Here is a 27,260-nt window from a genome sequence, read left to right on the forward strand (position 1 = left end):
ATATTACTTAATTTCAAAATAATTCTTTATTATATTCAGTATTAGACGGCGCCACTCATTGAAAATTGATACTTTATTAAATAAATTGATTAAGAGATAATTCCTGAAAGTATTAAAATAGTGTATTTTTATCGAAAGCACACAAACTAAATTTTTGAATTCCAGCACATCTATCTGAAAATAAACCAAAAATCAACTTCAAAATTCTATCTTTACAATTATGAAACATATTAAGTTAAAGAAAAGTATTTAAAAAATATAATGAGGGGATACTTTTTCTTATCAATTACTCAGAAGATGTAGAACAATAATAACATGAAGATGTAGAATAATAATAAAATAACAATAATAATAACATGTAGAATAATAATAACATGTAGAATAATAATAATAATAACATGTAGAATAATAATAATAATAACATGTAGAATAATAATAACATAACCTCTAATCATTTCCTCTGCTATAACAATCGACGAGGTTTTCCAAACAAGTATTTCATTACGAAAAAAACTAAGTCATAGAGATATTGTTTATCATATTTCATTATGCGTAAAAACAGAAATTAATGAATTTTTCAAAGCATTCCATCTTTCTCATAATGATGATTTTTTTTGGAAATTCTTATAAACAAGAATGTTTGGGAAGAAATACTTTCTTCCAGTCTTGAAACTCTTACGCAGAGATACACATTCATAGGATGCTTTTGATTACCACGCATTCCTACTCATGGTATTTTTACTTCGACTATTTACTCCGAGGGAAGAATTCTCTGTGGTTAAGTCATATTTTCCTTGTTAAAGGTTTTTCTTATTTAAGAAAAAGTACTCTGTAAGAAAGAAATCAATAGTTACACTAAAAAAAACCTAAATGGTAAATTAAATTTGGGCATAATGAGAAATACCTCATTCTTTAGGCTTCTATTTTCATCTGTGTTAATTAAATTCCTCAGATGTTTACCACTTTAGCGTGAGAAGATGTTTATCAGTTTAGAATCAATAATAAAGAAAAGTTATTTTGCAACAAACAGTTTAGCAAACTTTTGAGTAAAGTACTTTATGATGGCTCTGTTCCTAATTGGTTTAATTACCGCCGAGGAAAAGGTAAAAAAAAACTTTTAATAAAGTTTATGATGATTCGCTGTCTTAATTAAATTACTCAGATGTTTATCACTTTAGTATGAGAAGATTTTTATCAGTTTAAAATCAATAATATAGAAAAGATATTTTGTAACAAACAGTTTAGCAAATTTTTGAGTAAAGTACTTTATGATGGCTCTGTTCCTAATTGGTTTAATTACCGCCGAGGAAAAGGTAAAAAAAAACGTTTAATAAAGTTTATGATGATTCGCTGTCTTAATTAAATTACTCAGATGTTTATCACTTTAGCGTGAGAAGATGTTTATCAGTTTAGAATCAATAATAAAGAAAAGTTATTTTGCAACAAACAGTTTAGCAAACTTTTGAGTAAAGTACTTTATGATGGCTCTGTTCCTAATTGGTTTAATTACCGCCGAGGAAAAGGTAAAAAAAAACGTTTAATAAAGTTTATGATGATTCGCTGTCTTAATTAAATTACTCAGATGTTTATCACTTTAGTATGAGAAGATTTTTATCAGTTTAAAATCAATAATATAGAAAAGATATTTTGTAACAAACAGTTTAGCAAATTTTTGAGTAAAGTACTTTATGATGGTTCTACATACATAATAAAAATGGTTTTCGTAACATCGTAGACCTTTTACCACTAAGAAAAAGGTAAAAAAAAAAAAGAAAAAAAAAAACGTTTAATAAAGTTTATGAGGATTCATCTGTGTTAACTGAATTCCTCAGATGTTTATCACTTTAGTATGAGATGTTTATCAATTTAGTATCAATAATATAAAAAAGATATTTTGTAACAAACAGTTTAGAAAACTTTTGAATAAAGTACTTTATGATGTTTCTGTTTCTAATTGGTTTAATATGTCTAACGAATTCCACAAGTCAAAGGCCCATATTAAACAGGAATATTTGTATCTGGGAAATGCTATATCTTCTGTTTGTCAAAGCAGCGTATACATATTTAGGAGACACTTGAAATAATCGTTGACTTAGGCCAAAGAATTTTGCGAGAGATTTGCTTTGTTAGAGAATTTTCAGAAGAAACTGACCCACATTTGAGGCAAATCAGGAAAACCTTAAAGTTTCAGTTCGACTGCAGCAAGCAATTCCTTACCAAAGATACTCAGATATACTAGTTTTTGATTAGATATCTATGTCTTCTATTTTCTGATTAAGATTACAGCTGACGGATACACCCTATTATCTTCTTGAACTGCTTTATTCTCCTAAGCCATGGCATTTTGAACCAACTGAATCACTGTTTGGTTAAAATGTTTTAGTTTTTTATTAAATACCTTATTTACTTACCAAAAAGATTCTGTTAATCGAGGATACATAATAAAAATGGTTTTCGTAAAATCGTAGTCCCTTTACCACCGAAAAAAAAGTTAAAAAAAAACATTTAATAAAGTTTATGATGATTCACAAAATGATTTCAGTTCTTGCAAGTATCAGTTTGTTGCGTGATGTAAAGGCTTTTTGTACGTATTTTAACTAGAATTCTGTGACTTATAATAATAATTGGTCTTATCAGTGAAGGATTAAATACTCATGTAAGATTAAATCTTTTCAAGCAGCATCCACCAAGAAAGTTTTCAGATTTTAATAGTAATAAGTTTTAAAAAAATTGTCGTAGATATGAAGAGTTATTTTGAATTTTTTATTGAAATAATTATCCAGGAATGCAAGAGTTGAATCAATTAGTTAAAAAATAGTTAGTGACGCAAAGATCCGCATCGAAAATGACACATTGTTTGATGTTAAGATCAATAAAAAGCAGCAAAACAAAACTCTTTTTACAAGATGAATTTTTCCAAGAACTAGAAAAAACATTTATTTAAAATGAAAGGATTTTAGATTGTATGTGAGTTTGTAAAGAAAAACGCCAATATCCATGCCAGAAAGGCCAGTGTTATAGGATGAAATTTTATACCTCTCCTTTTAGCTGTGTTTACTGAATCCAAATACAGAAATTCTAGCGAATTTCAAATAATAATAAAATTTCAAACATTGGAGAATGTACTGTAAAAAACATTTTCGTAATATTTCCATGAATTTTCTAGAGAAGAAATGACAAAATTTATCTTTCAGCAGCATTTGGTTTGAATTTAAGTGTCAAATTGACCACTATATAGAGCTTTATAGTGTGTTTCTGTGGGGCATCATCGAAAAGCATCTTAGAAATAGAAAATTTAAAGGTTGAAAGAGATACATGATCCAAAATTTCAAGGAAAAACGCATTAATAAAAAACACACTTTGATACGCGTGTGTTGTCCCAAGAGCCTTTCAAAAGATTCGAGAAATCTAGAGTCTTTGGTTAAATATAAATGTATGTATGACATTTATTTCCTGGAACTACGTTTTATTTTATATTTAGACTCTCTTCTTGTGCCCTTAGGATAGGATCAAAATTTATTAAAATTTTAAAAATACATTTTGAAAGGGCTGTTTAGGCGTATTGGATTTACTGTCTTATTATATTAAATTATCGTTTTCGTAAAACTTCTTAGGAAAAATACGTGGTAAAATTTGAAAAATCTGATAGATTCAAGCGCAATTTATGACGCATACAAACGGCGATACTGACTATTTGATTTTTCTTTAGAAGCCATTACTGCAAATTTCTAGTTTAAGTGACTCTATAGAAGTAATTCCATGTGACAATAACATTGTTTCCCCAATGCGTAGATATGAAGAGGAAGGTGTGCAGCGTTTTAGTCCTATAGCGCTTACCACATGCAAATTTTGGGAATGTTTTTTTTTTTTTTTTTTTTTTTTTGTGAATACTATTATGTAATACTATCATGCTTTTGTTATAAATTTTTACATTTACCACGTAGGTATCGAACCTATACAAGATCAAATGGAAATTATTTTATATACGGCAATTTAAGCAAACCTATTTTTTAAGCGGTTCCATCGAGCTATATATTCATGTTAGCTAATCAACAGGAATATTCTCCCATCGGCTTTCTCGTATGGTAATACAACATGACCCATTTCGTGCATGGTATTATAATGATGAAAATGGAATAGATATTTGTCTTCTTCTTTTCTTGTCTTGATGTCTTCTTTCCAATAGATTGGGTACTCCATTTTTATGGATTCAAAATTTGATACAGATAAGTAAATTTAACGAGAAGGTTATATACCTAATTTCTTTTATCTTGATCATTGCGTTTTTTGATTATCACAGATTGACAGGATACATAGACTGACAGGGATCAACCCTTTGACCGATTTGAACTAAATTGTGATAAGCATCTACAATTCTGTTAATAAAGTCAAGTATCAAATTTAATCCTTCTGATTGTTTGAATTTTTGAGCTTTGGAGTTTACGTCCATGCGGATGGCTAGATAGACAGACTTCCCTTAGATGTATTTCTTCCAAAATGTGATAGACGATAATTTTGTACGTCAAGTTTTATCTGTTCGATTTGACACATTTTTGAGTTACCGTGTTCCTACACAAGATCAACATACAATAAAAACATTTTTTTTTTAGATTTAAAAAACTGAAACTAGTAGATTCATTGAAATCTTTGGGTTGAATCTTTTTCTTTGTACACTAGAAAGTCATAAATAATGGATAGGCACTTTCTAAAACTGGTAAGATGTATTAATATTTCTTGTATGAAATAATCACCAAATATCTGTTAACTTTTAAAAGTGTTCAACAAATTCAGAAAATTGCAAAGCGTTCGTATCGTTTATTTAATGTTAAGCTACCGATAGAGCTACTTTAAAGCCAGGCATTCACCTGCACTCCACGTTAAAACCGAAAATGAAAGTGGCAACTGACTAATCTTGGCGTGGTGTGGCATGGAAGATTGGATAGTCTACTCTTTATAATTTGCATCACTTCACTGTAAGTGGAATAGGCATTCAGTGAATTTTAGATGGATGGGGAGGGGTGGTGGTGTACACTGTCAAGGCATTCGCAAAGGAGTTTGGAGTGAGGTAGTCCTGGTTTGATCGTTTCTGTGTTCCTAGTATAAAACTAAAACTGATCAAATGACTTTGCAACTGATCCACATCCGTCTTCAAAAATAGATAATCCTTAATGAATATTATATTGTATCTTCTTTATTCTACTAGTTATTTTATAACTTTAAACAAGCAATTGTATATGTATAAATTTATTTATTTCGTGTATCTCGGAAACTGTTCTAACGATTTGTAGCAAATTTTATATTTAGATAACGTTTTGCTTTTTAAGTTTATATATATAGGGGTTTTTTCCTGAAAAAACGCGATTTTACTATTCGAATAAGTATATGTAACTTCCACTGCGAAATGTGGGCTGTGCAGTATAGTGGTCAGAATACAGTATGAATAGCTCGCGTGTTGTGGACCCACTGTTCGATTTGCAATATTTGCTTTATTTTTTTATTTTAGTAGTTACATTTAATTTTTTTTTTCTTTTTAATTTTATTGATGTAGGTGTCTTTCCTGATATAACGCAATTTCACGCGAAAAAAAAACGTATTTTTATTTATTATTTTTTTATAACTAAATATTAGAGACTTTTTCTATCTTCTCTCATGTTGACAATGTCATATAGTGTCATATCGGACTCGATTACACCATGGTAAAACTGAGTGCAAGTTCAAAAATATAAGTGATGATAGGTAAACTTAAAATTGAATGCTGTAAAATATCAGATTGTTTCTACTAACATGTTAAAGTGCATACATTATTTTTTTTATTTAAATGCCAGTTCATATGTAGGTAAGATTGAAAAATATTCATATATAATCAGTATATAACTCATATTTAAATATTTTCTCCAAAAAACCATGATTTTATAATAGAAAAAAAAAACTGCCTCGCGAAGCCCAATTTTCGAGATTTTTTTAATTAATGAAAATTGTGCTTAAATGTAAAGATTTAATTATGAAGCCAATGTGTATCAACCAAAGCGAGTTATTTTTCTTTACAAATAAATGTATAAGAAAATGAGCAGGGAGTTGAAAATAGTTATTTTATTGATAAATGGCTATAGAGTCCATACAAGCAAAGAAAAGAAGAAAATTTTGAACTCATTTTGAAAGACACTTAAAGCTTTGTTTACTTATGTAATAATTGTTCTTGCATTTATTCTTAGTCCCAGTGAAACATTCAAGAAATGGCCCAATTCATTAGTTCGAGACCCGATTCCACCGAAGAACCGTCGTGTAAGGGGGTCTGTTGCACGTTAAATCCGTCAGGGCCAAACGTTTTACTGCTGATGTGGTGTGGTGTGGAAAGAGGGGTGTCAGCTCAGGTGTTGTCCTCGTCATCTGACCGCGGTTCAAAAGTACGAGGTCCGTCCCAAAATAGCCCTAGTGTTGCTTTACAACGGGACGTTAATATAACTAAACTAAACTAAATTAAAAAAACCCATTTCTGTACCCAGTGATTACATGTGAAGCCTTCACTATGCTCACTTGTTTTGCCAGCAAACGAAGATTTAAAATTGAATTGTTGGCATATTTACATGAAAATGAAGACTCAAGAACCAATGACAGAAGATTTGATAGCTATCCTCAAAACTACAATTACTCCAGTATATATTCTTGAATTTATATCTCTTCTTATCATATATTCTTCTTATCATATTACTCCAGTATATATTCTTGAATTTATATTTCTTCTTATCATATATTCTTCATTAATGTTTCATAGTGCAGTAATGGTAAGAGCCATCGTCAAAGATATTTGCATCGACGATTGCCAACGTGTCTCACAATATGTAGCATAAAATAGAATCTCTTGGAATTCGTCCACGTGTCTGAAGACTAGTTATACGTTCACAAATGAGGCTTTAATCTACCTTCTGTATTGTATTTTTTTGCTAGTTATGAGGTCGCCATAGATATTTGGATCTTTTTTGAATTAGAATATATGATAAAGCATATTTATATTCAAATAATGCTCTCTTTTTGGAATTCATTTCCAGAAAATCGTCAATGTTTCTAAAAAAATCCAAATCCTCACTATTATTTTGCTCATGATAAGAATAAAAATATCAAAAAAATGTGTTCAATTCAGGTCTAAAATTTAATTTACTACTCAATTGAGCTAAAAATCATTTTTGCCTTTCTTGGAATATGCTATGAAATATATAAAACGAAAGGCAGTGAATTGATTTGCATAATAATTACTGCATTATCATAACCAACATGAAAGATTTGAAAAGCTCTTGTTCAAAAACATCAAAAAAAAAAAAAAAACAGAAACTTTTAATCATGTCAGTAAATATATGAAAAAAAAATCTTAATCAAATTTATCTGTTAATAATATCTTCTACTATCATCTACTTTTTATTCTGTTATTATCGCTATCAAATGTATGGAAAAAATTTTAATGAACACAAATTGATGTTCTTATGAAATGAAAATGACTATACATCGAGAAATTTTGTAGTAACTAACCAAGAGTTTTTTGATAATAAATTAAGTGTCAATGGAAAATTAAAATGTGTCGTTCAATAATGAAGCAAATCGTTACATGATGTTAGTTAGATGATAAAAAATATGAATAGGACTATTTTTTTTAAGAGTATACTAAAAGAAGTCATTAAATTCATTTGGAGCTATGCCAGAAGTAAATATAAATATCACCACTTTTTTGTAATTAATCTTATTTCATTTGAATATTTATCGCCCTTCCAGTTAGAAAAAAATATACCCTCTTTTAATAACCTCACATTGCAATGATTCTTAGTGAAGTTGAGTCATTTGAAATTTCCTCTCTTGGCTTAAAAAAATCATGACATCACTTCTTGGCTAATTAAATGGAAAATAATGAGTCAGAGAATCACCAACTTTTTTTCTTCAGCTTTCGAAATGCTAGATTAAAATTTATTAATTTAAATGACGAAATTTGCAGTAGTTACCAAGATTCAGTTTTTTTATATTGAAATAAATATTAAAAAAGTTACATCCATTTAATTATTTTTACTGCAGTGATGAATCTGTTTGTGACAAATTTCAAATTAAGGTATATTATTTCATATTATATTAGTAACGTGGAAAATAATCCATGCTTTATTTCTTTTTAATTAGTATCTGAAGGCTTGAATAATTCCGACGCTATTTTCAAAGGTACAAGAGAATTTAAAACAGTCTAAGAGTGTTTCGAAAATAATAATAGGTCATTTTGCTTTTCTGAATTTAAATTTAAGAGTAATAGAAAATCACGGAAAACAGTAATACAGAGCACAAAAGCAATATTTCTTTTTGTACCAAATTATAAAAAAATAACAATCTATTCATATAATTGAAATAGACAGAATAGAATGTAAGCAATAAATCTATCAAAGCTTGAGAGAAAAGCAAGTCAACTCTATCCTCTTAAATTCCATATTCAGAAGTGTTTTATTCGATTTTTACTGCACACTTTTATTAAACATAATTTGATTCATATTAATTTCTGATTTACCTCCTGACCTACTACAATTTTGAAACTTTGAACACTCCTCTACGGAAAAACACTATTTTAATATTTTCAGGACCTAAATATAAGTTAATTAATTAAATCATTATTAACTGGTCTTGACAGCACGATAAAAATTAATTGAATAAACAAAAAAAATATTAATTTCAAGATTACTTAATATTTGTGGTAATTTATTATGCAATGAAAAATGAAAAACAGAAAATCCTTAAAAAGAATTTGAATTTTTAGTACACTAATAAAAGTCTTAGATTTTTTTAAACTTGATTTCTATATTTAGAGTGAGTACTTAATTTCTCACAATTCAGTTAAAGGTTTCTTTTTTTGCAAATGATTAGCCATCTAATTAACGATGTATTCGCTTCACTGATTTTTCATCTTCACTAATCTTCGTTGTCAAGGTTTTAATCTCCTTTCCGATCATGTTAATTGCCTCTCTGCATGGATTATCTCAGGTTAATTTTTTTTTTTTTGAAAACGTTTTATTCAAGCCACTTTTAGATTTATGGGTCACGCAAAACAATACTCAAAAGGGCTCATTGAGAAAAAAAATACCTTACGCCCACATATATATCTTACTAATGTATCTGAATGAAATTTGGTGAATTTATAAATCAAGAACAAATATAATAGAATTTTTCAGATGAAAAGATAGAAACTATTAAAAAATTTTTTGTTTACAAACTCATTTTTCATATGTTTGCTTTATTGAAAATTACAACTTGAATTTTCCCTCAACTCGACTTCAATCTCTACTATATTATCTGTGCAACCAAGAAAACAAAATTTTCTGAAACAATCAAAGAAACGATCGAACGGCAACAATTTGAAAAATTTTAAATTTCAAGTTAGCTTTTTTTTCTGTTTGAATCAGTTGCATTGTTTGTCAGAAATATTTTCTCATAATAAGTATCGCTCTACTATATATTGTAATAAAACATATTTTAAGTATTTTTACTTATTCGTTTAAAAGGAATATGGATATTGTCAATTAAAATTTGACATTTATATTTTAATCCTTGGGAACAAAAAAAATCCATTTCTAGGATTATGTATGAACAAAATACCATAAAACTCGATAAGTTCGACGGATAGAACTTAGCATGCATAATTTGGCGCCAAATTTTAAACGAAATGTCTCTGCCAATTCATAAATATGCGAATACGATAGTTCAAAATGACAGTGACGATCTAGATAAGTTTAATTTGTTATTTGAACTTGCAGATTCATATCAAATTTTGTACTGTATATGCCAAACTGCGGAATATCTTTAGATTTATTTATTCGTGAAAGCATTCACTAAAAATATTTAATAAGTTAAATAAATAATTTCAATTCATAATCTTTACACAAAATTAAATTCAAAAAATGGTAGACAGACGCTGGCCTTAGAAATAAATTGAAGGCTAGGGTAGTAATGACTTCTGCATTTTTTTCAGCTTTACTTTAAGCGACTGCAAAGGGGAACCAATTTCTTCTGAAAGTCCTCCAAGATGGCAACCATGACCCATATACTGTAGTTAAACCGGGCTTCTATTTTAGATGTTCTGGATCATTTTTATCTATAGAAAATGTTTCATTTCATTAAGAGTCTTTGACTGAGGAATCGACTGAATCTACGAGACCCAGAAGAATTAAAACTACAAACTATCAGAGAGATTATTGAATTCAGTAGTGTTATTCGTTGCTTCTTGGAAAAATAAAGAAACATAATACTGAAAGATACAGCAATTTGCAATATAGGCTTAACCTTTTCCATTCTGACACAAAATTCCATAACGAAATTATAACTTACAAAAATCCATTCATTTGAAGTAAAAACATGTTGTTCTAAATTTAGATTTCTTAAGTGTTTTGAAATGATTAAAAAAGTAGGTCACCTTAGCAAGTGAATTTTAAATCGATTTCCATGTAATTTATTCAAATTAAGAATAAATCTAAGATTCTAATTCCAATATTATTTTCTTTAACACCAATTGTAATCGTAACAAAGACAACTACATCTACATGATTATAACTTTGTAAGAAGAATTAAGATAGAATTCATCAAGGTCAAAGAACATCCAATTATTTCAGTCCTTTGTTATCTTAACTGTCTTCTTTCACTTTCTTGTTATGAGATTCTTCATTCATTCGGGCACGATTCGAGAATCTGCAAGTTTTTATTGGAGATCGAAAATAATGGATCGCATAGAAATAAATTTCTTTTTATCAAATTCTGGTGAACCTCAATCTGAAACTATAATTGTTAGAGATGTGAAAATTTCTCGATTTTACATTCAGACATTTTTTACACATTCTATTCCCTTTTGAGTTACATAAACAAATTTCAATTATAAAACGTACTTTTGTAGCGATAGGAATACTATCGAGTGCTATTTAACAATAATAATGCATTTCATAACTGTGACAAGAGCTTCACAAAAAATTACTGAGAGAGATTTTTCTGAAAGAAATAATAATAATAGCATATATAAGTGCCTGTTAATGCGATGACTTCGAATACAGGCGATCACAGGTTTGAAACTGGATTACACTTACTAAGATCCGCCCTTAATTGTTCGTTTTGAGTCAAATGTCTTTCAGTAAGCGTGATATGAAAATTTTAAGAATGAAATGTCATGTCAAATATCATCTTGGTCATCTGATGCAGAGTGAAATAAAAAGGATCATCCCAAAAATAGTTGGGGACGCGGTGGTCCGGTGGTAAGTTTCGGAACCGGAGAGTTTCAGGTCGGAGACCCGATTCCACCAAAGAACCGTCGTGTAAGCGATTTTGGTTTACGCTAAATTCGTCGGGGCCAGACTTCATCCCACTGGAGTGGTTTGAAAATTTGGAGAAGGGTTGCCAGCTCAGGTGTCATCCTCGTCATCTGACCGTGGTTCAGAATTACAAGGTCCGTCGCAAATTAGTCCTAGTGTTGCTTTAAAACAGGACGTTAATATAACTAAACTAAATAAACTAAACCCAAAAATAGTCTTCGTTTTGCTTCAAAACTGGCTTACAGTCAAACTTAATTAAAATAGAGCCATTTATTTATATATATAAATTTCCAGTCAAACTTTGCCGGCCTTTCCAACGCAAGTTCGTAGAAAATCATTTTTGCTTCCCTGTAAGCCGATTATTGCTTCAATTTATTCCTTATAATGAAACTTTTACGAAATTAGTCTTATAAGAATTATATAGGGTGTTCATTAATTATTGTCGGGGTTTCCGTAACTCTTAACTTTCGAATAAAAAATATTACGTAAAGACTGATTACGTATTCGTAAATTACAACTCAAAGAATTTCATTAATGATATTAAAGTCTAAAGCTTGCACAATTTGCACTTTGTAGGCATTCAGCTGAAGGCGATTATGTATTCGTAAATTACAACTCAAAGAATTTTATTAATGATATTAAAAAGATTAATGAATTTGCACATGGCTGCCCTTCGTGGCTCGTAACACATCGAGACGAAATTCGATTTCCCTCCAAGTGTTCTCCAGCATTTGTGGGGTAACATTTTGGATCGCAGTAACAATTCTACGCTTCAATTCATCAAGGGAGGGCACAGGGGTCTTGTACACAATGTTCTTGACAAACCCCCATAGAAAGAAGTCCAGCGGTGTTATATCTGATGATCTCGGAGGCCCTGGGATTGGTCCACCTCTTCGCATTGTTGCCACGTAAAATTCTTTGCGTTGTAATTTACGAATACATAATCGCCTTCAGCTGAATGCCTACAAAGTGCAAATTGTGCAAGCTTTACACTTTAATATCATTAATAAAATTCTTTGAGTTGTAATTTACGAATACGTAATCGGGTTTTGCGTAATATTTTTTATTCGAAAGTTATGAAGTACGGAAACCCCGACAATAATTAATCTTATAATAATTATATATGTCTTATAATAATTATATATGTCTTATAATAATTATATATGTCTTATAATAATTATATATGTCTTATAATAATTATATATGTCTTATAATAATTATATATGTCTTATAATAATTATATATGTCTTATAAGAATTTTAATGTAGAATTATTTTTTAATCCTGAAATCTTGCGTCAAATCTTAAATTTATTTCTTACGCGATGCAGTTTATTTGCTGATTTCGGAACTTCTTACTACCCTCGGATGGGAAAGTATTTTCTAAGAAAATGTTATTAGCTCATCAAGGTTCTTCTCTAATTAAGTAAAAGAAGTAAATAAAAAAAATGTCAAAAAATATTGCCAATTTGCAATAAATTTTTTACCTTTTTTCTTACCTCGTTGTCTGAATTCAGCCTCATATTTGTTTTGGCCCATAACACCGAACAAAGTGTGTGGTAATAACTGTCATCAAATAAAGGCATCCTGTAAAAAAAGAAAGTACAGAATTACAATCGCATTTCGTCGCAGTTCTCTTTTCATTTAGCTGTTCAAAGAATGAGAGACAGTGAAAAAAAATAACTTCTTCAATGTATATTTAAAGTAACTTCTTCGATGTATAACGTTTTCAATAAAAAAAAATTTTATAGCAATATTTCAGAAATGGGAAATTATTTTATGAAACAATACTGTAGGGAACATCAAATTCAAAAACAGTTCGGAGAGAGGAGCATTATTTTTTTAATCTATTTTCTGTCCCTTTATAGTTTAGTTCTGCATTCAGCAAACGGAGAAATTTTCATGCATTAAAACAAATGTCTCGAAATATTCCATATCAACAGGAAATTTTCTGTGCTCGCGGAAAAATTATAGATCTTTAATAGCGAAAATCTAGGATACTTACTCGTGGCATGCATTAAAGCTATTTAGAATACCATAGCAAACCAAAGCTTGTAGACAGAGTGGCCGCAAGGTATATAATACTGTGTGTCTACCACGAAAACACTTCCAGACAAATGTCTATGTTTACGGCGGTCGCTAAAGAAATGCGTTATTGTAGGAAGAGTTCATTTCGAGTAGGTAGAAGTCATCAATTTCACAATTTCAATGGTTAGACCTTTACGGTGTTTTTCAGGTGTTTTCAAAACTTCCATTTCGTTCTAGTGTCTAAATTTCATTTTTAATTTTTCTAATGGTAAATTCCTACACTCCAGTCAGTTGAGAAGCTCTTTTGTAAAAGAGGAAGCTTGTGAAAGAGGAACTTTCAAAGATTTTGCTGTAGCTTCTTCGGTGCAACATTATGCCCACTATCACTTGCTTGTGATTTTAAAGTCTCTCCTTTCTTAATCTCAAAATGCATTTTAAAGGATATCAAAATTTAAGGGACAAGAAAAAAAATATTAACTAATGAGATTCAATTAATATTAACCAAAGAAAAGGTTAATAAAATATTTTTTTTAAAGTAAGCCAAGCGAATATAAAGACACGTGCAACTGCGGCTAAATCGCGAAGAAAAAAGCACGACCCCCAGATTTAGACATTTGTCTTGAAGTATTCTCATGGTGGACACACAGTGGAAACCCTCACAGAAAACTAAATCAGTGTTTATATTCGTTATCGTACTAAAAATGTAAAGATTCAAACAGCTCAGCGCACACGCTTTAACGCAAGTTTGAGTTCCAGGTTTAAGGAGTGGTCAAATATATATTTATCTTCTTCGGCATGGTTAAGAATTTGGCAATGGCCGACGGGTAATGACTTTAGTAAGCAGTGTAGAATACGTCTGATATCTATGGGCATCAATAAATGAGGTTAACACTAAAACTATCGATGCTGAATATATACCGAGTTTTACCACACCCGTCAAATTGACGGGTTTTTGATCATCATGGCTTTCATCGTAACTTTTGCCTTAGTTTATGTAAATAAAAGAATATAATTTAACAAAAATAACATTTAATATAATAATTAATTAATTAATATTAAAAATCTGGGAAAAACAGTTTGTATTTACATTTATAGGATATCCAGCCGGATCCCAATCGGAATAAAGTATATGCCATTATAACGACTGCCGAACACTTTGAATCACTCAATATAATTTCATATGAAAACTGTAACTCAAATATTTCCAGGAAATGTCTAAAAGCGATGTGTAAATGATGTAAAAACGTATTAACGTCCATATTTGCATAGTTGATCCATAAAATATTATACATTTTGAAATTGTTAAAGCCGTCAATTTGACGGGTGTTGATATAAATAGGTATAGATCATGCTGATTATGAAAGTTAAGATGGCTAAGTGGAAATTGAATATGAGCATGTAATTGTTCTTACATTTCAATAAAAGTTGTCATAAACGTCTAGAAGAATATATAAATTATATTAAAAAAATTTAGCATGAAGTTCGAAAACCGTCAAAATGACGGTCTTTGTAGTGTTAATGTTAAATTCATATCCAGATATAAGAGAAAAAGTACTAAGATAGGTAGCTTATTTGCAATTTTTGAGAGGTAGCTTATTTGCACTTTTTGAGAGGTAGCTTATTTACACAGCTAGCTTGGAAATTAGCTTTTTTGTACAAGGAGGTTTAAAATGTGAGCAGACAATGAGAATTTTTTTTTCTTCAACAAGATTGGTATTTTAACGACAGGCAAATAGAGGATTCGTTCAGTAGACTGCATAAATATATTATGTATTTAATATTTAACATTTACGTACGACAATAAATTAAGACAACATTACGTACGACATTAACATTACGTACGACGTTAACATTACGTATGACAATAATTTGATTTTGCAGGAGAACAAGGAAATGGGATGGACATGAAAAATGTCAAAATTGAAAATTCTAGTAAGGATATATGAAGAGACTTGATTATTCATTTTATAAAAGTTATTGCAGAAGGAGAGTTTTGCCAGAGAAAGGAGAGTTATCTCTTTATGAATGTGGATGAGTACGAAATAAGTGCTGCCAAATAAAGAAATTTTTAACAAATATCCTTTACATGAATCTCATTTTAAACAATCAAGCAAAAACTCTTTTTCCATCAATTGATCGAAAATGGAAAATCACTATGCAGTGAAAAAAAATAGAAAACAGGAGTAAAATTTCATTTAGCTGAAACTTATGGAGTCAAAATATCAACTGAAGTAAATCTTGTTTATCAAAACATATGCTCTGTTAGAACTAATATGAGTCTAAGATTCTATTAGAATAATATTACAGTTCCACAAATTTTAAATATGTTGTGAAGTAATAGACATGTTTTTCTCCAACAACTAAAAGCTTTATTTTATCAATAGAACTTGAAAAGGCTGACCGAATATAAACATCAAGAAATTCGTTCTCTTTCCAATATAATCTTAATGTAATGTAACTGTAACTGTTTTCACTGTAATCTATTATGGAAAAGTAAAATGCAAATGAGATGTTGTAAGCATTTAGTAAAAGGAATGATATAGTCAGAATATGATTGAAATAACATATGAAATTATATGCAAAAATCATGTTAAAAGAAAAGGTGTCAAGATGTCTTTATTTTTTTTCCAAAGCTTGGCTTTTCTCCTAATGCCTATATAGTTTCTTTGATTTTATAACGTGGCTATAAATATGAAATGAAATACACTTTTACAAAATAACTACGGCACTGCCGTCTTTTCTTTAGAGGGAATATCAGTCGTAGATTTAAAAATATTTGTTTACATTTTTATTATAAATGCATAACATTTTAAATACGCTGTAAATATTTTTCACGAAAATATTAAGTAACAAACTTTCTTATTTTTTATAAAATATTTTATTCCAGCCCGTGCAAATCCTATGCAATGTAATCCTAACAATAATATGGATAATTCATTTCTGTGTTTATTAATGTGATTTTACTTTAATATTTCTTAATTTCTTTTCTATTGGGGTGAAAGCTTTTTCCTGTAGTGTTTAAAAATTTGTATTCGTTATTATTCGTTGCAATCTTTTGAATCATCCAGTATACAATGAATGATCAAGAGGCTGTATTCAGACTTCAGAAAAAACAATATTGACATATAACAAGGAGAAAAGGCACTGGGAAAGAATTCAGATTTAAACTAAGAGAATTCAGGCTATTTCCAGCATGAAAACTATAAAAGTTATTGATATTATCCCTGAGATTCATACCTTTCTTACAAAGAACAACTGCAAAAAGCAGATTGATAATCTTTACCGAAACTTACTATGCGAAACGTTTTACGTGAAGATAACTTTATATGTCTTTTCGTAGATATTAAATCCCTAGATGAAAACAGAAAGTAACTAATAAAAGATTGTTTTCATTCGTGAGGATATTCTTTGTCCTTTAATTTTTTTACTAGCAGCACTTAGCACGTGATCAAAATTATGGTGGCTTGAGCTGCAATAAATTGTAACTCTATTACTTTAGCGAACAATTTTTTTAAGAGCACATCGAAAAAATATTACCGTAATCTTTTTCCTTTATGTACGTCACGTCAGATTTTAACATTCTTTTACTTCCGGTTAGGATCTATATCACTGAAGGGCATATTTTGGAAACACATTACATTACATTACTGCTGACTGTTTTTTCAAGATTCCATTTATAGAATTTCAGTTAAATTAATTCATTACCAATTAAACTTCTTACATCCACAAAACATATATTTTGTATTTAGATTAAAAGTGTTAATAATACTTTTCAATTACAGAGGAGTAAGTGAAGAATGTCGGTATCTGAGAAGGTCATAAGCGGAGAATGTTGGTGTCGGAGAAGGTCACAATCAGAGAATACCAGTGTCGGAGAATAAGGCAAGAAGTACAGGAAAATTCTTTATGTAAAGTACCATGTATTAAACAATATTTTTCATAATATACTGCATTCCGAGATAAAAAGAGGAAATATGTAACTCACAAATAAATCAGCGCAGTCTATCTTATTAAAAAAATTAACCAGTTAAGTGCGTGCGATGTGTATACACTTCAATCCAGATATTCATTTTCGCGCAGTCGTTGTATATTTTTATCTAATAAAAATTGAATCTTATGTGTTTTATCAAGATTTTTTTACAAAATTTACTGTATATCCATCTGTATTGCGCATGACATACATTGCATCATCGCTTGACTTTAAAAATGGAGACTTGAGGAGGAAATAAATTCCGCAGTTAACTGGTTAGAAATTGTAAACACGCTATATAAACACAAAATATTAAATTTTGATCAAACATTTCTCTCTTAGAGATTGAAGTTTTCTAATTACAATTTTAAGCCTTTCACTCAAGTCGTCACATTAGACCTGGAGGCATTTTCTTGTTGTTTACTTTATTCCAAGATTGCTTCTTGGAATAAATACCCATCTTCATTTGGCCTTTTAACATCAAAGAGTTCATTTGACTTTCCTTTAATCTCATTCCTGCCATTATTTAAAAGATAAATCAGAGAGACTAAATTTTACTGTACTTATACTTGACTTATAATTTTCTGAAATTATTCCCAAAAAATAAAATATAATTTTAAATCCAATATATTTGAATCAAATTATTCAAAAAATTTGATAAAAAGAAATCTAATATAGTATCTCCTTCATTTCACCCCTGAGGAATTTTATTTAATATACTAATAGGGCATAAAGTTTGTTTCAAGGAGAAGTTGTTTATGTAAATATCATCAATGAACATTTTTTTGAAATATCAAAATTATACAATTTTTAATATTCACTCAAAAATTTCGGTTTATTTCGCAAAACAGGTATATAACACAATAGAATCTGTAAACTAACTTCAGAATGTACAATAGCAGGAGCTCTTAAGATGCAGAAAAATAATCGTGAATACCGTTAAGCAATACAGACCTTTTAAAATCAATACGATGTCTTTCATGATTACTTCAAATTTAATAAAACTCTTAATCATAGTTAATCATTTTACATTACATTTTCATCCCTCTTGGTAATTTAACACTTTATATAACATTAATCAATCCCACCCGCTTGAGTATATGTCTTTCTTTTATCTTATAATTGGGGGGGGGGGTCTTGCCAAATAGCATGCACATTTTCGTAATATTTGTTCACTACGAAAGATGCTCTTTTCATCTTCTTTGTTACTAGTTTATTTACTTTGTTAAATTCTTAATTCTTAATGTTTCATTCTTCTGCAACAGTATATTTTAGTATTCTCTGAAAAGGATAATAATATGAAAACTCACTCTCCGAATTAGGATTTGCATGGATTCACTTTTTTTTTATATTAGATAGATTTCTGCTTTCAATTTTCGTTTGAGTGTTATTATTTTATTAACAGAGCTACTGACAATGAGCAGACTTTTTCTTATAAAACCCTTGTGTAAGAATATTAAAGAAACATTGTTGTGAGCATTTTATTTTGTGTTTGTGTTATTAATGTCTTTTATTTCTACAAAACTGTTAAAGATTAAATAAAATTATCTGTAAATTTAAATTATAATAATTTTTTTAACATTTTTTATAATTATTGAAATTTATATCTTTCTTTAACCTCCTCAAAAGTGTCCCACAAATTTCTGGAAGATTACATAATATTTCATTCATTTTAAGAGAGCTCCATAAAATTCTAGAATTTTTGTGACGTTTGACATGAGAAGTTTCTATCCGAAAAACCATCGCAATAGTTCTAAACTCATATAAGAAATATTATGAAAATAATTATAGAACAGAGAGGTTAGTTAGAGATTTGATTCTATCTGGAATTTAGTTAGACGGATTGAAACATGTCAATCAAATTACATGGCGATTAGTGATTTCTTAAACAATTTCAACGATCCATATCCATCTCCATCCTATACATTGAGTATAACTCCTAGACAATGGGCACAAAATCCTACGTATTGGCACATAACAATATATTAGAGAATTAATATGAGCCGTATATACCAAAGTAAATTGAAATCATCTCTACCTTTCGTATTATACAGTTTTAAAGTTCTAAAATGCAAGTAACATTCTAAAAGTTGATTACAGAGCGTTTAGCGAATTTAATTTCACTACATTTGATTTTGGGCAATATGAAACATGAGAAACAACTATATTGCATTTTGATCGATTCTTTAATCGTTTTAATTACTTCCATCAGTCATCTCGTTCTAAATAAATTGATGTTTATTAAGATGGTATATAACTCTTCACTTTTTAAACGAGAAATGGAATTATCCTTTTACTTTTGATAAATATTTAAAACGTTTCAGAATTTAATAAACCAAGTAGTAAATATTAACTTTTAATGTTTTACAATATTATAAGCGAAATAAAATTATTCTCTATTATGTATTGTCTCTATCAAGGTAGGAACATTGATTTGAGAAACTACTTATTTTAAAGACAGCCACTATTATTCGTTAAACTTCTTTTGATAATTTGGAATATTGACAAAATTATCGCTTCTGAAAAATTCTTTCACACACTTGTCAATTTTTTCCTATCATTTTCTAACTAATATAGACCTTGCGTGTTGTTTCCTCATAGAATCGTGTTCAAATTATAGGTTCGCAAATTACTTGTTTGAAACGTAGAGCATCATCAAATCCATTACTGTCTGCAGTAAATCGAATAAAATTTCTTAATGGTGTTCATAATCATATAACTCAACTTTTGATTTGCCTTACAGCACTGAAACTGAAAAAATTTCCTGTCATATTTTCTTTCAATATCAACGGGGAACTTTATTTTGGAGATGTATGGTCATTTTCAGTTTATTTTTATTTTGAAAAATACAGATAAAAATATTCAACCTGAAAAGACCATTAATACACATGGACTTTTTTAAAAATGCTTTCACAGATATTGAGCGTTTTTGTTTTTTGCCTTAGAATCACAGAATCTTCAGGTATGCTTGGACATAAATGAACGTTTAGTTTAATTATATTAACGTCCCGTTTTAGAGCAACTCTAGGGATATTTTGAGACGAGCCTCATTATTTTGAACCGAGGTCAGATGACGAGGACGTTGTATGTAATAGGAAAATTTCGTGCAGGTATGCTTTCTTTGATCATTGATTCCAATTAAATTTTAATTCCACATGGGAGGCGATACTTGGTTTGGCTGAATTTGAGGGAAAATTGATTCCAAGTATCCGCAATAATTAAAATAATTAATTATTAAATATTTTTAGAAGTAAAATGATAAAGAAACTTTAATAATGAATTAAAATGCAGAAAATAAGGTTTCTAAAGTCTAAAATTTTGAAGTCAAATTAAAAATCTTAAAGGCATGAGGGCTCTCACAGAAGAAAATAATAAAACAAACGCAAAAATTCAAAGCAATAGGATAATCAAAAGACAAAATGAATATCAAAATATTGAAAGTTCTTAAATATTAATTGAAAATTTAAAAAAAATTATGAATGTGATCAGATTCCATATTTATTTAGAATATTTCTATCAGCATCTCATGCTTTTACGATTTCATCTTAAAGTTTATGTTTTTGATAAATAATGTGTACAAAAACGTTTTATTAAAATTATTTTAATTGTTAATGGGTTTTTTTATTTTGTACTTCGATTAGATATCTATAATTAGTATTAGACATCTATAATTTCAAAAGAAATATCTTTATTATAGTTATTTTCAGTGTTAAATTTTGTTTTCATTTTCTGCTTCATTATCTAAACTCTTTAAACATCCATATTTCAAATACATATCTATTATAATTATTTTCAGTGTTAAATGTTTCATTCTCATGTTGCTCCATTGTCAAAACTCTTTAAACAGTCATAGTTTCAAAAAAATCTTTATTATAATTATTTTCAATGTTAAATATTTTCATTCTCACGTTGCTTCATTATCTAAACTCTTTAAACATCCATAGTTTCAAAATCATCTTTATTATAATTATTTTCAGTGTTGTTTTCTTTCTCATGTTGCTTCATTATCTAAACTCTTTAAACATCCATAGTTTCAAAATCATCTTTATTATAATTATTTTCAGTGTGGTTTTCTTTCTCATGTTGCTTCATTATCTAAACTCTTTAAACATTCATAGTTTCAAAAATATCTTTATTATAATTATTTTCAATATAATGTTGTTGTTTTTTCATTTTGTACTTCATTACCTAGACATCCATTGTTTCTCAGTATAATAACACGGTATCTTACCTTCATGTTCATCACCGAAAGGATAATAAAATCTGTCTGTTGTTAGAAAAGGGACGACTTAAACCGGTGATATTGACATCTCGGGATTAGTATATCATTCACGTGTAAATGAAGAGCCGAGCCTAATCTGAAGCGACAGACTTTGCTCTTAACCTTAGCAACTATTTTCCAGGTAACGTTTAGAAAATGGTGTTTACAGAAAAGCTTTTAACCGAGAGTGAATTCTGAGAAAGTGAAATCCATCTACTGTAGAGCAGTATCATTTTCCTCAACATATCATGATGAAGCTACATCTATTCAAATAATCCTTGCAGAGAAAGCTTGGAAATCGATTAGGAGCATTGAAGCTTACCCGATTTAATTGCAGAAATATTTGATTGATAAATATTTTTCAGTAATTCGTAAATAATTCAAAGAATTCAAGACTTTCTCATCCCAAAATTAATTTGTTTCGAAAGATTTAAATAGCTTTAATAGCTGTACATAGGATGAAATGTATTGATTGGCTTAAGATTAAATTTCCAACTCCAAAGAAGTTTACGTTATAGCGAAAGATTTAAATAATTAAATGTAACAAATAATTGCAAAGTTAATATTAAATAAATCGGAGATATTCTATTTATAGATAAGAAGATAGTCTATACATTGAAATTGAGGAGGCGTTCTCTTTCGTATCATTATATCAGAAGTAATTATATGCAATAATTCAGCTTTAAAAATTAATGAAATGGAAAATTTTGTTCTCCTTTTTAACAATTACTTTTTAATTGGATTATTGAATTATTAATTTTTTTCTCGGAATTCTTTCACTCTTTTTTCGAATATCGAAATCATTATGCGATTTCCTTTTTTAATTTGGGTGAAAGTTTAAAACGATGCTGAAATAAAATGCGTAAACAATATCTAATACATTTAATTATAAACTGCATTTTATAAAATAGCTTTAAATATTATATGGGCTTCAATGAACTTGTCGCTTCTTTTAATATTCACAAAGAATGAATATTAATTAAATGAATTAAATTAAGCAATTTAATCTGGGGAATAGTTTTTTTGTGTGTATGTTTGAAATTCAGAAAAAGTGAATAAAAATGGGGATGAATTTGGAAATAAATTTCATCTGTTCTTTTGGGTTTATGGAGATCTAACTAAATATGATAACTAAGAATTTTATTTCAAAATAAATGTATTACCATTTTTGCGTAATTTCACAGATGAGTACACATTTTTATCTCATTTATAAAACTGTATTTTAATTCATAAATATGTCCCTGGTCTGACACTTTGCCATTAGATATATCTGTATGACCAACCATCAAGAATAATAACATGGATCTTAAGGTCAATTGCAATGTAGCCATTATCGAGCCATTCATCAAATCCTTCCGGAGGCGATATAACTAATCATCGGCAAAGATTACATCACCATTCGTATACCCTTAGACATATATATGGTGCACCAACCTATACGCCACTGCTGGGAAGCGCGTATCACTGTGAACAGTTTGAACTTTGAACTATCGTTATGCAAGTAAACGTGTATACGCATTGTTCAAGCGTAAAGTAAACACACATTTTACCCTATATTGGTTCTTCATTATACTGTACATTCATATTCTCTACCTCAACAGGACAGAGTTTCTGAATATACATTTTTATGCAATTTTGACTTTTAATTGTGACATCTAATTCTCGTAACAGTTCGTATGCTGAATTTTGTATCCCCCTGCGTGTATCAGTATTAAATTTAGCAGGCATTTTAATCATATCTCGAAGTTCGAAGAATAATTTGTTAAATGTCATTTCAATGAATCTGATACGTTTCTTTTCATTTCGTTAAAAATGGAGCATAGTTCACAATTTTGTGCATGTGCATTATAATTTTGTAGATTAGGCATTTGTATAAATTATTTCTATTCTTCTGAACATAATAAACACTGAAACAATTACTTCATTTAGACTTCATGTTTATAGTGTACACTCTGAATTTTAAGATGTAATCACCTCCAGTCCCACTCAATTACAAGGGGGACTGGAGAGAACCGTCCACAGAGAGAACCGTCCACCATATTTCTTATCCTCAATTACGCCCTCGTAATTGAGGATAAGAAATATGGTGGACGGTTCTCTCTGTGGCAGACGCATAATAACCCTAATGAGAATAATATTTGCGACGACTCCTCAGATAGAGGCGTTGTAAATAGTAAAGAAACTAATATTGAGATAAACTGAATTCATAAATATGAATGCTCCTTTTTAATGAAAAGAAGCAGCATATGACTGGACACTCCAAAATACACTTATCACTTGCTTTAATTTAAAAATGAAACCTGAATATGAATAAATTCAAACTCTTCCAGTCTGAATAAATACAAATTATTTCAATCTGATAAGTTCAAACTAAGTTCTACTCACTTGAAAAAACATGCGATTCACATACAGTTTCTATTACAAATATTTTGTAAAAGTCATTTTTTTTCCAGCCCAAAATCATGCGATTCACACATAGTTTCTATTATAAATTCTTTGCAAAAGTCATTTTTCCAGTTCAAGTGCGCATTTATATTTGAATAAACTTGTGAAATATAACAAATCTGAAGAAAGATCACAAAAAAAAAAAAAAAAAAAAAAAAAAAAAAAAAAACTTGATTTGAACAAAAAGGAAGGAGGTAGACCACACTAGATTCGATAACTTCATTTGCATGTAAATAGGTTTCCTCGCAAGGATATGTCTGACTAATTATAATATTGTCGTTCAAAAGGGAAGTTTTCTTCTCCAAGCAAACATTTTAGAGAAGTTGTTTTGAACTCAGAAATAACTTCAGCTTTTAACTTTTTATAAAACATCAGATTAAGTAGTTTTCGTTAACATAAAAATTATTATTACTGTATTTGTCATTTAAAGAAATTAAGTCAAAAAATTAAGGCAGAGAAAACGATTCTTCCCATAATATGGTAAAATTAAACAATTTTTTAAATGAAGTTTGTTGAAACACATTTATGCTGTTATGATCAAGAACCTTTTTCGTCATATTTCTGATAAAAGTGGAATGCAGTCATCCACGTTATATTTTGGTGAAGAACTGATGTAATTTTCTAAGCTCTCTGTTTAGCCATATAATTAATTTTCGCAAAATATTAGGTTCACCGAGTGACTGTATAATTTTTTTAAAATATTACAATTAACCCTCCAGCTGCTTATCCTGCGATTTCAACGAGTAGGCAATCAGTCTATTTTCTATTGCATTCCGCGTTTTTCTCAGTTCAGATTGTTTATTTTTGCGATTACAGATTTTTTTTATATCATATTATTATCGTGTAACATGAAGTATTCTTTGAAAAATATTTGAACTTATTTGCAAACAACTCATCTAAATATTGATTTTTTAAAAAATGTGCAGTCAGAGGTTAATAATATAATGCTTTTTTTAAATTTTACACCATTTTAGACTTTTCTTGTTGCTTGTAAATGACTTCCAACCATCAATTTTTAAATTCTGAATTTTATTATTTTGTTTCTATTTATTGATAGAATGTTATTTATTCATAAGATCTCATAAATAAATATTTTATGGTATAACAAATTTATTAATAAGATATTTTCTAGCTGTAATTAAAAAATACCATCACTGTTATATCGAAATGTCGTGTATCAAAAATCATACAAAGCAAAGCAATGAAATTTTGATGTAATAATTGGAACTACTAGAGATATGTTGCATTTTTCGACTACATATCAAAATGTGATAATATTTTGTTTTGTGAATATTTCATATAACAATTTTAAATCATATATAGCCCCCTCTGCAATTATTTGGTATCTATAAAATGTTTTTAGAAATTTGTAACAACAAAGATGTCCCAGTGCATTGAATCAAACGATGGTCAATAATTAACTAATGCCTTTTCAAGGTTTATATAGAAATTCCATCTTTTCCATCATTTGGGAGATCTTATTAAGTGTTGAAATAAGTATGGCGTATTTTCCATAAGAGCTGTTTTAATCGCGTCCAAATGCCTCGAGGCGTCACCACCTATAATAATGAAAGTTTCTGAATCAAGAACCAAACAGTGAAGTGCGTGGGTTGAATAGTTTCAGGGTGTGGAAATCCACTCAGGCTCAAATAGAAAATCTCTTGCCCATTCCATCCTAAAGTTCATCTCGATTCTAGGAATGATTGCACTTTACGTGAAAATCAATCCGGGCGATTGCTGCTGTCATGACAATTGAGTCCGAAAATTGTAGAAGAGGGCTTTAATAGCAATCATTCGGATATTTATAGTACGGAGAGATTGACAAATTTGGGCAACATAAACAGTCTTTAATGAGAAGTTTTAATATTAAAAGTAGAAAAGTTCATTTTCTATTTTTATCTTCAAAACGATGTCTTTAATTTAAAAATATTCAAAATTGAAAAAATTGCGTAAGAATGTATCATCGGTTCAATTTAGGAAACCAGTTTCCAAAATTGAATCACGAGAATCTTTCAAACTGGACAATCAATTTCTCACAGAATAATTAAAGCAAGAGTATTTTCGATTATTTAATTCACATCAACACCCAATGTTTGAATTTTAATATGATTATTTTATGCATTGTATCGTTGCAAATATCAATTGTGACATTTTATGCATTGCATCGTTGCAAATATCAATTATGATATTTTATGCATTGCATGATTGAAAATATCAGTTGTGATATTTTATGCATTGCTTTGCTCTTAGTCATACAGAATGCAAAACCATTTAGCCTTAAAGTATTTTCTAGTTCTCTAATTCACATCAACATCCAATGTTTGAATTCAAATATGATATTTTATGCATTGCATCGTTCTTCGTCATATATAATGCAAAACCCCACAGCATTAGTTTTTGTCCTTTTGAACCAATATTTGATATTTTTAATTTAACATTTTTAATTTGACTATTTCTAATTCTAGTTTATAAATACAACTGTTTATTACATGCCTTCTGGACTATTCTAATTCAAGAATTTGAGCAAAATTTATAATTATACAAAAAAGGCACCTTATCTTTCAAACATTTTAATAAAATTTTTATAATTAAAACTAAATCTCTAACCTGCTAAAAGAATTAAAATTAGAAAAGGTGGTCAGCAAAAAACTGTTTCCACATTCTTTGTAGCTTGCTCATATATTATTTCTTTATTAAAGTAGAAAAAATTATTCGCAAATATTATCTTACACACTAGAGTGATTTTTAAAGGTCAGTTTTTAATTCTATGTTTATATTAATCTTTGATTTACCTTTGATAAAAATTTATTTGAAATTGTTAAATGCGAAAGATCAATATGAATATGAACTGAAATAGAAGACTGAAAAATATTTTCTTAAATATGTGATGAAATTGAGCAAAGGAATTAAATATATGACAAAAAATTTAAGTATTTATGTAAATTTGATAGATTTATAAGCTCAGAGAGTCAACAGTTTAAATACAAAGTTGTGTCAAAAAAAAAAAAAATCTTTCACAATCACAACTGGCAGCGAGCCATATTGGCGTAAGTATCTAAATCTCATCTCAGGATGAGGCGGTTACAGTTTCAAGCCATGATTCTATCTGTGATCACCGACCTGAAGTATTGAAATTGAAATTTTATTCTAATTTATTTTGCTATCAGATTTCAGTTTTTCTAAAATTAATATTATGAGTATTTCTATTATTAGTATGAAAAATAAGCCTCACTATGATTAAGAACTAAC

At 29.1% G+C, this 27,260-nt stretch overlaps 1 protein-coding gene across 1 annotated transcript in view; it reads right to left on the reverse strand.

Moving 5' to 3' along the window:
• Positions 1-27,260, reverse strand: part of LOC129959942 (protein unc-13 homolog D-like) — a 277,136-nt gene that overhangs the window by 193,251 nt on the left and 56,625 nt on the right. Inside the window, exon 2 of the mRNA XM_056072858.1 lies at positions 12,807-12,894. Coding sequence (XP_055928833.1) covers positions 12,807-12,894 — 88 coding nt within the window. The remainder of the gene's footprint in view (positions 1-12,806; positions 12,895-27,260) is intronic.

This window comes from Argiope bruennichi, chromosome X2 (assembly GCF_947563725.1).
Source record: "Argiope bruennichi chromosome X2, qqArgBrue1.1, whole genome shotgun sequence".
NCBI classification, from domain to species: Eukaryota; Metazoa; Arthropoda; class Arachnida; order Araneae; family Araneidae; genus Argiope; species Argiope bruennichi.